At 54.9% G+C, this 11,950-nt stretch overlaps 1 protein-coding gene across 5 annotated transcripts in view; it reads left to right on the forward strand.

Moving 5' to 3' along the window:
* PLEKHM2 (pleckstrin homology and RUN domain containing M2) overlaps window positions 1-11,950 on the forward strand; it is a 41,215-nt gene that overhangs the window by 21,235 nt on the left and 8,030 nt on the right. Inside the window, exons 2-9 of one of the 5 annotated variants that reach the window (XM_043484988.1) lie at window positions 2,733-2,839; window positions 3,243-3,352; window positions 3,897-3,996; window positions 4,558-4,645; window positions 5,448-5,634; window positions 6,926-6,985; window positions 9,987-10,215; window positions 11,305-11,944. In XM_043484988.1, the coding sequence (XP_043340923.1) occupies window positions 2,733-2,839; window positions 3,243-3,352; window positions 3,897-3,996; window positions 4,558-4,645; window positions 5,448-5,634; window positions 6,926-6,985; window positions 9,987-10,215; window positions 11,305-11,944 (1,521 nt within the window). The remainder of the gene's footprint in view (window positions 1-2,732; window positions 2,840-3,242; window positions 3,353-3,896; window positions 3,997-4,557; window positions 4,646-5,447; window positions 5,635-6,925; window positions 6,986-9,986; window positions 10,216-11,304; window positions 11,945-11,950) is intronic. The other 4 variants (XM_043484992.1, XM_043484989.1, XM_043484990.1 and 1 more) reach the window with 4 other exon arrangements.

The raw sequence follows: 11,950 nt of genomic DNA on the forward strand, positions 1-11,950 counted from the left end.
TGGTTAGGACTCCACACTTCCAATGCAGGGGGCCTGGGGTTTGATCCCTGGTCAGGGCACTAAGCTCCCACATGCCATATGGCCTGGCCAAAAAATAAAAACTTAAAAAAAAAAAAAGAAGCTAGACCTGATGTCATGATTCTCGGTGGGAACCCATGCAAGCATACCTTCAGCCACTGCAGTTTCTGGAGGCTCTTTGCTATTTCTTTTAGTTGTAGGAACCTCTGCTCCTTGGGAGGAGGGGCAGACCGTGCAGGACGGAGGCCTGTTCGGGGCCAGCAGGGCCGCTGGGTTTACTCTGGGCCACAGAGAAGAGAAGCTATTTTTGTTGTGGGGGCTGAATGGTTGGCCCCTGGCCAAGAGCGCGTGCTTGCTGGTGTGGTCAATGCGTCTTGCCTACTGAGGCCGTTTCTGCCACTGCTTCCAGAAAACACTTGAGAGCACATTCGTCCAGTGCCAGGAGCTTAAACCTGAGATGAGTGTACAGAGATGTTCTTTTTTGAGTATCCTTTTTTGTGTGTCCTTCCCCACTCTGGCCTTTAGAAGGGCAGCAGTAGATCAGAGAGAAGTGGGAAAGACTTTCCAGAGCTTTGCTCCTTGACAGAGGCCCTCCTCCTCACGGCAGCTGTGGAGAACTCAGTTCTGATCTGGGCTTTCTTGTCCTTATTGGAGCTGAGTGAGTGGCCCTTGCCTCCATCAGTCTGCTGAGGTTACTCCATGCTGCAGCTCATCTCACCTACTGGTCAAATCTCTCTATTTTTAATATGAGGTTGGTTGCTGTTCAGTCACTGAGTCATGTCCAACTCCATGAGACCCCATGGATTGCAGCACGCCAGGCTTCCCTGTCATCACTATCTCCCCAAGTTTGCTCAAACTCACGTCCATTGAGTCAGTGATGCCATCCAACCATCTCATCCTCTGTCATGCCCTTCTCCTCCTCCCTTCAATCTTTCCCAGCATCAGGGTCTTTTCCAATGAGCCAGCTCTTTGCATCAGGTGGCCAAAGGGTTGGAGCTTCAGCTTCAGCATCAGCCCTTTCAATGAATATTCAGGGTTGATTTCCTTTAGGATTGACTGGTTTGATCTCCTTGCTGTCGAAGGGACTCTCAAGAGTCTTTTCCAGCATCACAGTTCTAAAGCATCAATTCTTTGACACTCAGCTTTCTTTATGGTCCAACTCTCACATCCGTACATGACTACTAGAAAAACCATAGCTTTGATTATACAGACCTTTGATGGCAAAGTGATGTCTCTGCTTTGTAATACTCTGTCTAGGTTTGTCATAGCTTTTCTTCCAACAAGCAAGCATCTTTTCATTTCATGGCTGCATCACCATCCGCAGTTTTGGAGCCCAAGAAAATAAACTGTCACTGCTTCCATTTTTTCCCCATCTATTTGCCATGAAGTAATGGGACCAGATGCCAAGATCTTAGTTTTCTGAATGTTGTCTTAAACCAGCTTTTTCAATATCCTCTTTCACCTTCATCAAGAGGCTCTTTAGTTCCTCTTCGGTTTCTGCCATTAGGGTGGTATCATCTGCTTATCTGAGGTTATTGATATTTCTCCCAGCAGTATTGTTTCCAGCTTATGATTCATCCAGCCTGACATTTCACATGATGTACTCTGCATGCATAATATTAGGTTATTTCTTTTTTTTTTTTAGATTTATTTATTTAGTTTTGGTTGCACTGGGTCTTTGTTGCTGTGCACAGACTTTCTCTAGTTGCCGTAAGCGGGGGCTACTCTTTGTTGTGGTATGTGAGCTTCTCATTGAAGTGGCTTCTCTTGTTGTGGAGCATGGGCTTTAGTTGCTCTGTGGCATGTGGGATCTTCCCAGACCAAGGATTGAACCCACATCCCCTGCACTGGCAGGTGAATTCTTAACTACTAGACCACCAGGAAAGCCCCCAAATCTTTTTTCAGTCCAGCCTGGGAATGGTGTAATTCTTGGTATAGGGCTCAACCTGGGCCTGGCGGGTACCTGGATCCATATCCAGCCAGCTTCCTCAGGTAAACCCAGTGTCCCATGTCAGCCTCTGACAAGAAGGCTGTCAGAGCAGGTGCCCACGTCTCTCAGCCCTTGGTTTGTGCAGAGGGGCAGCTTCAGGCAGGCCTCCCTGTGGCTGACTCCGGGGTGGAGCGGGGGGATTTACTGGGCACTGTGTGTTCATTTGTATACACAATACTGTAGGTGGCGCTCCTAGAGTTACATGGCTTGATGGCCCCAGGCTGGAAGCGTGGTACCACCTGAGACCCACATGTCGACCATGACTTCCTCACCAGCATCAAGCTGTCATGTGACAAGCACACAGGGCGCCTCTTGGGGACTGGGCATCCCTCCTGTGCCCGCTGACACCTGTGGTTCAGGAAAAGCAGCTGGTGCAGGCAGCTCGAGGTTGATTCTGTTGGTCATCGTGGATACATCCTTTAACTGATGTTCTTAGCTACTTTCTTTTTTCTTTTAAGTTTCATTTCTTTATTTGCCTGCATTGGGTCTTCATTGTGGCATGTGGGGTCTTCTTTGTGGTGAGCAGGCTTAGTTGCATTGTGGCACATGGGATCTTAGTTTCCCGACCAGGGATTGAACCTGCATCCCCTGCATTGGAAGGCAGGGGATTCTTAACCACTGAACCACCAGGGAAGTTCCTTTAGTTACCTTCTTGATTCCAGACCTTCTGTGGCCCTCCTCTTTGTCCATTTCTCATCTGGGGGGATTTTGTTTTTCCTTTCAGTTGCAGAGCTATTTTGCTGCCTGTGAAGATGAGACCCCTGCCATCCGCAACCACGACAAAGTCCTGCAGCGTCTGTGTGAGCACCTGGACCACGCTCTGCTCTACGGGTAAGGGGACAGCAGTTTCTGGAGAGGACTATGCGGCTGGACAGGGCAGGACCAAGGCCATGAGCAGCCTCCAGAGGGAAGTCCCTAGCCTTGTCTGCCCTTTATTTCTTCTTTCCTGGCAGAAAGAGATTGGTCTCACTCAAGGGGGCTGCAGACTGTCTAAGGTTGTCCCAGTAATCCGTCTCTGAGCAGGCATGAATGATGGGGGAAGGGATTAGCCACAGATGAAATGATGGCATGAAGGCCTGCTGGTGGAGGAGGAGGAGGAAGCCTGTGGGTGCCCTGGGAATCCCAGCTCTCAGCCTTGCACTTCCTGCTGACACAGAGGCTGGTGGGCCCGCCGACCACAGCGTCCCAGGGTGGCCCCATCCAGGTCACAGCAGCTCCTGTCCTACTTTCTCAGGCTGCAGGACCTCTCATCTGGCTACTGGGTGCTCGTGGTTCACTTCACCCGGAGAGAGGCCGTCAAGCACATCGAGGTGCTGCAGCACGTGGCCACCAACCTGGGGCGCAGTGAGTAGAGCAGACTGACTCGGGGAAGCTCCACCCTCCCTGCGGGCAGCCTGGGACTCAGGTCAACCTGGGAGGCCAAGTGCCTCGTGGTGTCCAGTGGCGGAGGGCTGTTAAAAGGCCAGCGCTCTCCCCAAGGCCTCGCTTCTCCCCAGCACATGACATCTGGCTGCAGCCTCGTGGCTGTGGGGAAGACGCTGAAGAGAGCTGGGCTCCTTCTGAATCCCAGCCCGAACATGAGTAAGGGGTCTCGCCTCTCTCCCTGAGCTATGATCAGTGTCAGCTACAGGGTCAGTGCAGCATCCTTGCATTTCTCAACCCATCTGGGGTTTGCAGTCTGCCCTGTCAATCCGAGTTTCCTGGTCATTATAGACTCGAGTCTGATGGGGAAGGTCAAGATTTCAGGGTGTGGCAGTCCCACAAGAGAGAAGGCTGTTGGGGTGCTTGCTCCCCTTGGCCACTCCTCCTCCCTCCCCTCCTTTCCAGGCCAAGGAAAGCTGGCACCTGCTGGACCTTCCTCCCACTTACTCCTGCCCTTCATTTGCAGGCCGGGCCTGGCTCTACCTGGCCCTCAACGAGAACTCCCTGGAGAGCTACCTGCGGCTGTTCCAGGAGAACCTGGGTCTCCTACACAAGTACTATGTCAAGTGAGTGTTCGGACGCTGGGTCTCACGCACGCAGCTCTTGTGTGCCCCTGAGCCTCGTCCCAACGTCTTATCCATGCACATACCACACTATGCCAACCTCCCCCCGCCAGGGGCCTAGCCTGACTGGGCAGCCTGAAGACACACCAGTGATGGCCTGAAAGACAATAGAGCTTGCCTGTGATGGCTCTGGCCAGGAGTCCAGGTTCCAGCTGTGCTCCATGAGTGGTTTGGTGCCTGATCAGCCTTTTTCTGACCCTCCAGCCAGGCCTCAGACCTGACCAGAACACTCAGCCTTTGCTGGCATTGCTGCGGGAAGTGTTTAGAGCAGCTGCCGAGAGCTGCCACAGGCCCCATATCTGAAGACACAGGCAGTAAAGTGCCTGTGGCTCCAGACCCAGGCAAGAGTGCTGGAAGGGGCCAGGCAGAGGCCACATCAAGCCTGGGGATGGAGGGAGGATGTCACACGTCAAACTTCAACACAGCTGGCTTGTTGGGGAGGCAGGGCCATGCTGGGAACCAGACCCAGAGCCACCATGAGTGACCCCATCTCATGCCCCGCAGGAACGCCCTGGTCTGCAGCCATGACCACCTGACCCTCTTCCTGACCTTGGTATCTGGGCTAGAGTTCATTCGGTTTGACCTGGACCTGGTGAGACATCCCGGCTCTCACTGCTCATGGGGGCAGAGGGGTGGCCAGGGTGGGCGAGGTCCCGCCCAGGGAGCCTGATGGGTGAGGCTGAGTCTGAGCATCGTCCTGTTTGTTCAGGTGAGGGAACAGCTCAGGGTCTGCCCAAGGGAATTGAGGTGACTCTCTTGGCCAGAATTCCTGGTTTGGGTGGCTCCTTCCTGTCTCTCTGTCCCAACTTGGAGAAAAACCACATCACCTAGAGTATTTTAGCACTTAATACTCCTTCATGTTCAGAACATGAATCTTTGAGAAAGTCGAGGCAGATTCGTCCTTGTGCCTCCTGTGATCCTGGAAGCCTCTCAGCTTCCTGCTTCCCAGCCTCCCTCCTGGTCACAGTCACGGTCACGGTCACACACTAGAGTCAGTGCAGTGCAGCCCAGGAGCTTCAGAGGCACCTCTGCAGCCTCATCAAGATGCAAGAAACTGCCCCCTCCTAATCGGGCCACCAGCCTAGACCCAGACTCCAATAGCACAGACCTAAAAAGTAGTAGAAACTGGAGAGAATGAGTACAAGGAGTTACAGAGGGGCAGGAGGTCCAGCGGGCACTGTCATCCCTGGGCCCCGAGCCCTCAGCCATATGGGTCACAGCCATTCACAGTCCTCCTCTAAGCAGTTTATTTCTGGGTTTAGTACCTTAAGCACATTGATTTCCAAAGAAAAACCAGCCTGGGAGAGTGTGAAGGCAGGTCCAAGGAAGGCCATGTATTCAGGCCCACTGTGGCCTGCTAGCACTCCAACCTGCCTCTTCCCCTCTCTCCTCAGGATGCCCCCTATTTAGACCTGGCCCCCTACATGCCCGACTACTACAAGCCCCAGTACCTGCTGGACTTTGAAGACCGCCTCCCCAGCTCGGTCCACGGCTCAGACAGCCTCTCCCTCAACTCCTTCAACTCTGTCACCTCCACCACCCTGGAGTGGGATGACAGCGCCATCGCCCCATCTAGTGAGGGTGAGTGCCAGGGCGGGAAGGGGCCGACCTCTGTTGCAAACGGATTCTAAGCCGCGTAAGCCTGGCCAGGGGGCATCTTTCTCGGCTGGTCCAGTGGTGGAAATTCAGTGTTAAACCAGGCCAGTCACTTCCTGGCTCTTCTCTTTCTCAATGTCTCAGTGGTGGCTCAGAAACTGATTCTGGGGATCAGAAGCCATGATGAGATCTTATGAATGCTAGACCCCTTTTCAGAAGGCTGTAAACATGCACCAGGGCAGTTCTCTGCGGTCAGGAGGATTAGGAAGGCAACCTGGAAACTTCCTGACATTGCAGGGGTGAGCACCGCCCACTTCGGGGGGGTGGTCCTACCCTCAATTCTAGGTAGAAAAGGCTAAGCAACCCCTGGAAGGAGGAGGGAGAACCCAGTGGGTCTCAAAGTTTAGAGGCAGACGCCCCCATTTCCCCTGGTCCATCGATTTCTGAGTCCCTTCTGTCCTTGACAGCGTGTCAGAGGCAATCACACACATGGCAGCAAAGACCAAAAAAGAACATCCTCACGTCTGTAGTCATTTGTTGTCTTAGTCCAATGGCTGGTTGGAACAGCCTGCTTTCTTCCAAACCTTTGGCCTCTGTGTTGATTTGTAAAACTGGCTGTTTCCCCACCGTTTCCCCACATGGGAAATCAGAGCCGTTTAGGTACTGCACCCCACCTCATCTCCAGCGAAGGGGCTCCAAGCACCAATTCAGCCCCAAGGACACCCAGAATTGCATCAACATTGAGACCTTGACCTTCTCTGTTTCTGCCTATGATGTGGTCCTCTCCCAGGGAGGGCAGTTACTTTCAGTCTGGTGTTAGCCAGATTTGTATTGCTCTCATAGGAGCAGGAGATAGCAGCTCAGTCTCCTTGGGGTGGGCTCAGGAAAGTCGGCGGGACAGGCCTCAAAGGAGCAGACAGACTGCCCAGCGACGGAGGTGTCCCTTGAGCCCACCTCATTTTAGCTGCTGGGTTTGGCAGGAAGGAGAGCAAGGGGTAGGAAAGCAGGTTAGGTGCAGGGGAGCTGTGTTCTTCCGGTCTTAGAACGGATTGCCCGCAGGTCTTCCTAGGGGTCAGAGGTTACTGGGCCAGTGCCTGAACTGAGAAGCAGCTGGGATCCTTGGAAGTTCCCCTGAGGTGGTCAGAGAAAATATGGAAAGTTGAATTTTTCCTCTCTTGTGTTCTCCCTATGTCTCCCACCCTGTTGCCCCCCACCCTCCCTGTCCTGCCAAACTACCTGTGTTTCTAATCTTCAGTTTTGTCCCTCGTTTTTGTAGATTATGATTTTGGAGATGTGTTTCCAGCAGTGCCGTCTGTACCCAGCACAGACTGGGAAGGTGGGACAGAGTCCGCTGTTACCCTTTTCCTGTTTTGCAACCTTTCCATACCAAGCTTGCTGCATGATTCAGAATCAGCTTGTTATTTATGATAATGTCAATGATCGTAATAAAGCCAAGTCTGGTGTTCTGACAGATGGAATTCTGCAGTAGAACGTGACCTTGAGGCCTAGGCCAACCCCTTCTCCCAGTGCAAGATTCTTCCCCTTATGCCGTGGCCTTGAGTCGCTGAGTGCATTTTGGGGACACACGGATCACCCGTCCCGATTCCAGCGCCAGTCATGCACCAGACGTGTAGGGGGACTGCCAGCTGTGGGCCCCAGTGGGGAGACTGTTCAGGGAAACACTGCCTTAGAGCGTGGGGGTTGCGAGCTCCTTTAGGTCAGACACGCCTCTGTGTTACAGACATCAGGAGGCAATGCAGACGGCTTGATCCACTTCTTAACGGCTTCCTCGTGGGTGTTTTTGGAGGAGATTGAGGTCTGAATGAGGGAAATTGCCCTAGCACGGCTGAAACGTCCTTTTTGAAATTTTAAGGTCAACTAATGTGAAATCTGTCAGGCACTTCCCTGTTGGCCCACTGGTTGAGACTTTGAACTGCCAATGCAGGGGGTGTGGGCTTGATACCTGATCAGTGAACTAAGATCCCAAATTTCATGCAGCGTGGCCATAAAGAGTAAAAAAAAAAGGAAATCTGTTCACCCTTCCACCCTGTCCACTAGGTGGCAGCAATGCTTAGGCCTTTTTCTACTGGTGACGCCACTCCTGGGCTTGAGAACAGCCCTGGAGCTATTCTTGGGATTCCCGTGACTACTCCAAGCAGAGGACGTGTTTCTGAGAAGGTTAATCCTTCCTCCTTAAAGCTGAGGCCAAAACCAGAGCCCCTCTTAATAAACAGCCCTGCCCTGAGGGCTGCTTCTGCCCAGGGTGGGTGCGGGGTTGGCCTCTGGAGGAGGTGGTGCCGACTGGTCACCCTGAGCCAAGGGACAGTGGATCTGCTCAGAGCTGGCCCCTGCGTTGTTACAGCCGTCATCTGAGTCACGGATGACGGAGGCTCTTTTCCCAAGTAATGTGAATGTGCAGTAGCTTTGGTTTGAGGGAAATAAGATATGGCTTTGAGAAAAATACATGTATGTCATCTGGCCAAGAGAGTAGCATTGAGGAGTCCCCCATTTTAAGTTGAGATTAGCTTGAAATCCAGAATTCCATCATAACATCATTTGTCCTTTCTGCCTCTCTTCTTGCAGCTCACATGCTGGGCACTGATCCCCGCACCCCAGGTCTAACAACTAACCCCCCCGAGCCAGCTACTCTCCTGTTGCAGTCACTTGCAAGCAGGGCCTGACCCTCCTCCGCAGCCCTGCAGAACCCCTTGCGGCCTGAGGACTAACACCCCGTTGCACGCTTGCTCAGGCCGGGCTGGGCTCCGGGGTGGGGTGAGGTTGGCCCAGTAGTGACCGCCCCCTTTCCTGGTTCCTGAGCGCTGGCGATGCCCCGAGCCGGTTTGGCAGCTCCCCTGAGGCGGCTCTGTCTTCTCACACCTGGAGAGGAGCAGGATTTGGAGGCAGCTCCAGGCCCTGGGGTGGGGACTGGGGAGGCCTTTCCAAGAGCCCTGGCTTATGTACAGAACTGGTGGGTATCCCAGCCCGGACCCCACCACGCCCAATGATCTGCTTGCTTCCCTCCTGGGACCCCTTCCCTGGGCGGCTGCACCTCTCGGGGTCGAATAGGAACACATGGACTTAGCAAGAGCCTCCTCTCAGACTGAAGGGCAGGCTTTTCTGCATCTGAGAAACAAGCTCTGGGCGTCCCTGGAGATTTGAAGAAAGGCTCCTATTTCACCCGTGTTTCTCTAGCAGAGCTGGCAGCTGCTCCTTACCCCCTCCTACAGCCTTATATTAAAAGACAGTGTACTTTTGATGCCATGCTGCGTCAGCAGACAGCTGCCCCGTGACTTCCCAGATCCACGAAGCAGGTTGGGCCCTTCCAGATGAGGCTGAGGGTGGGAAGCCTGTGTACCACGTCTCCTCTGGCAGATAAGGGCCAGCAAGATGTGCACAGGCTGGCAAATGGGGCATGAACATCCTGTGTCCTTTGCCATCAACCGTCACCGTCAGCCAAGCTATCCTGCCAGCCTGGGCGGCTTTCCATCTACCACTGGATAAACACCGCTTATGCTTACATGCTAACACTCCCTCCTCTCAGTGTCCCGTTCCAGGGACCTGGGATGGACAGTTGGGGGTGGGAGGACTGTTAAACCAGCTCCTCTCCAGAGGGCCTGTCTCCCTGGGGGAGAGTGCCCAGGCGGGGGCCAGTAGGCAGGCTGAGGTTTGAATGAAATGAAGTTGTCAGCACCTGCCTCTCGGGAGAAGGGCCCACGAGGCATCTCTGCGAGGGCAGCGACTCTGCACACCTTTCTCCCCCTTCTGCCCTCTTCACTGTGCTCTAGGTCCTTCTTCCTGCCCTTCCCCCTGCTCCTCACCCTTGGACTCCCTGTCCGGGCCTCTCAGCGTCTGCAGCCCTCATTTTCTCTGATCCTGGTTCTCTTCTCTCCTCCTTTGTCCCTCTGTATCTGCCACCATGGGGGCCCCTTCAGAGGACTTTGGGTATCTCAGTCCTGTCAAGGGTGTGTTGCGCTAATGGAGGCGCATGTTAGCCTGCAAGATGTGCGGCCCATCTTCTGAGCCATCAAGGTCACCACCCCCACAGGGCTTAAACCTGGAGCCTGCTTAACCTTGAGGCTCTTGACTCAAACTCATCCAAATTGTTGAGAGCTCTGGGGGATCCAGAGGGGGTGACAATGGCGTTCCTCCAAGTTGCTCTTGAAGCACAAATCCCACGTCCTGCTGGCGGGAGGGTTCCACTCCTAAAACAGGGCCACCCCGGTCAGAATGCCCTGGGAAGAACTCGCCCGCCTCCCTCCCGAGATAAGGCATGCTTTGGGGGCCTGGGGTCCCCACCTGGTGTCTGAAGGGCTGTCTCGTGTTTCCTGTTCTCCCAGACGGAGACCTCACAGACACTGTCAGCGGCCCACGCTCCACCACTTCAGACCCAACCAGCAGCAAGGCTTCCACCAAGAGTCCCACCCAGCGCCACAACCCCTTCAATGAGGACCAGGCCGAGACTGTATCCTCCTCCGACACCACCCCTGTGCACACAAGCTCTCAGGAGAAGGGGGAGTCCCACACCCCAGACCTACCGGACACCTGCACAGAGCTCGAGGTCATCAGGTCAGCGGGGAGGGGGCCCAAGAAGCTGGGTGAACGTCCTGGTGTCCCTCCTGTCCACTCCTGGCATCACTTTTTAGTCCACACACCCTTTCACCCCGAGGACATTTGGCCTTCTTTCTGGAGACCAGGTACCCCCACCCTGTTCAGTAGTTCTTTGATCAAGAGGAAAAAGAGGGCCCGAGGCTAGAAGATGGGTGGCAAAGGCATCAGCATGGATGGCTTCAGGGGCCAGGCCCAGGCTGCCGGGGGCATTTGTCCGGTCCATCCAGAAAGTACCTTCAGCCTGGACTTCTTTCCAAGGGAGTTCTTGGACATTAATGCACAAGTTCTGAGATTTGTACCAATTCTAGTTGAGCATGGCTCACTGAAAGAAGAGCATCTCCATCACATTGACGGGGACGTAGAAGGAAGGAGGAGGTGGATGACAAGGTTGGAAACTCTTGGCCAAGAGCCTCCTCGGCTCCCTGACCTCCTCTGGCTCCTGCTCTTGAGTCTCTCCACCTGAATAAGAGGCTTCCCGGCCCAAGGCGGGGGGAGTTCCTCCCCAGTGATTGGAGCCAGGAGTCCCATTCCCAAAGGCTGGTTCAAATCCAGAGCAGCTAGAGAGGTTCAGACCTAGAGTTGCTTAGCCAGGTCCACTCCAGCCAACTCGGAACCACGGAGCCAGCAATTTGAGCTCAAAAGATTTTGAGTCTTTTGAATTACCCATTACAATACCTAATGGAAAGTGAAGTCAGCTCAGGGTCCACTGCTCACCTCCTGCGGGGAGGCTGAGTAGAGGGGTCACTGGTCTGACCAGCCGTGGCCTGTTTCCATTCCTGAGAGCATAGCTAGCCCAGCGCGCCACCAGCTACAACTCACAGGACCCACTCAGGGGTTCCCCTGTGCCTTCCTCGAGCTGGCCCTGCCTCTGCCTCTGAGCTGCTGTCGGCCTCTGGCCCTGGGTCCCATGCCTAGTGCTTCCCGGGACTCCTGAAGCTCTGACGCTCTGAGCTCCTTGCTCAGGCTCACCTGTAGTGACCCAGCCCACCTCGCTGCCCTCAGGACCGGTAGCTCAGCTTTAAACCTCTTCCAATCACTACCATCCAGGGTCACCAAGAAGAAGAAAACAGGCAAGAAGAAGAAGCCCAGATCAGATGAGGAAGCCAGTCCACTCCACCCGGCCTCCACCCAGCACACGTGTGCCCGGCAGGGCAATGGCAACACCGTGGGCAGCAGCCCAGGCCCTGGGCGGGGCTCCCCAGACACCACCCTGGCCTCCCCGCTGCAGGAGGGAGAGGGGCCTGGCAGCACAGTGGAGGGCAGCGGGCGCTCAGAGCCCGGCCAGGTGGGCCTGCTTATCCCCGAGATGAAGGACACCTCCATGGAGCGCGTGGGGCAGCCCCTGAGTAAGGTCATCGACCAGCTCAACGGGCAGCTGGACCCCACCACCTGGCGCCCCCACGTCGAGCCCCCGGACCAGTCCTTTCGGACCGGCTCTCCCGGGGATGCCCCGGAGAGGCCGCCATTTTGCGACTTTAGTGAGGGGCTTCCAGCCCCAATGGACTTCTACCGCTTTACCATTGAGAGTCCAAGTACTGTTACATCAGGTGGCGGCCACCATGACCCTGCAGGGCCTGGCCAACCGCTGCATGTTCCTGGTAGCCCTGCGGCTGCTGGCCAAGAAGAGGCGGGGGGAGGAGGAGGACCAGGACAGACACCTCGGCCCTTAGAGGACACCCCGGGGGAGGCACAG

This window comes from Cervus canadensis, chromosome 13 (genome assembly GCF_019320065.1).
Source record: "Cervus canadensis isolate Bull #8, Minnesota chromosome 13, ASM1932006v1, whole genome shotgun sequence".
In the NCBI taxonomy this organism is placed as follows: domain Eukaryota; kingdom Metazoa; phylum Chordata; class Mammalia; order Artiodactyla; family Cervidae; genus Cervus; species Cervus canadensis.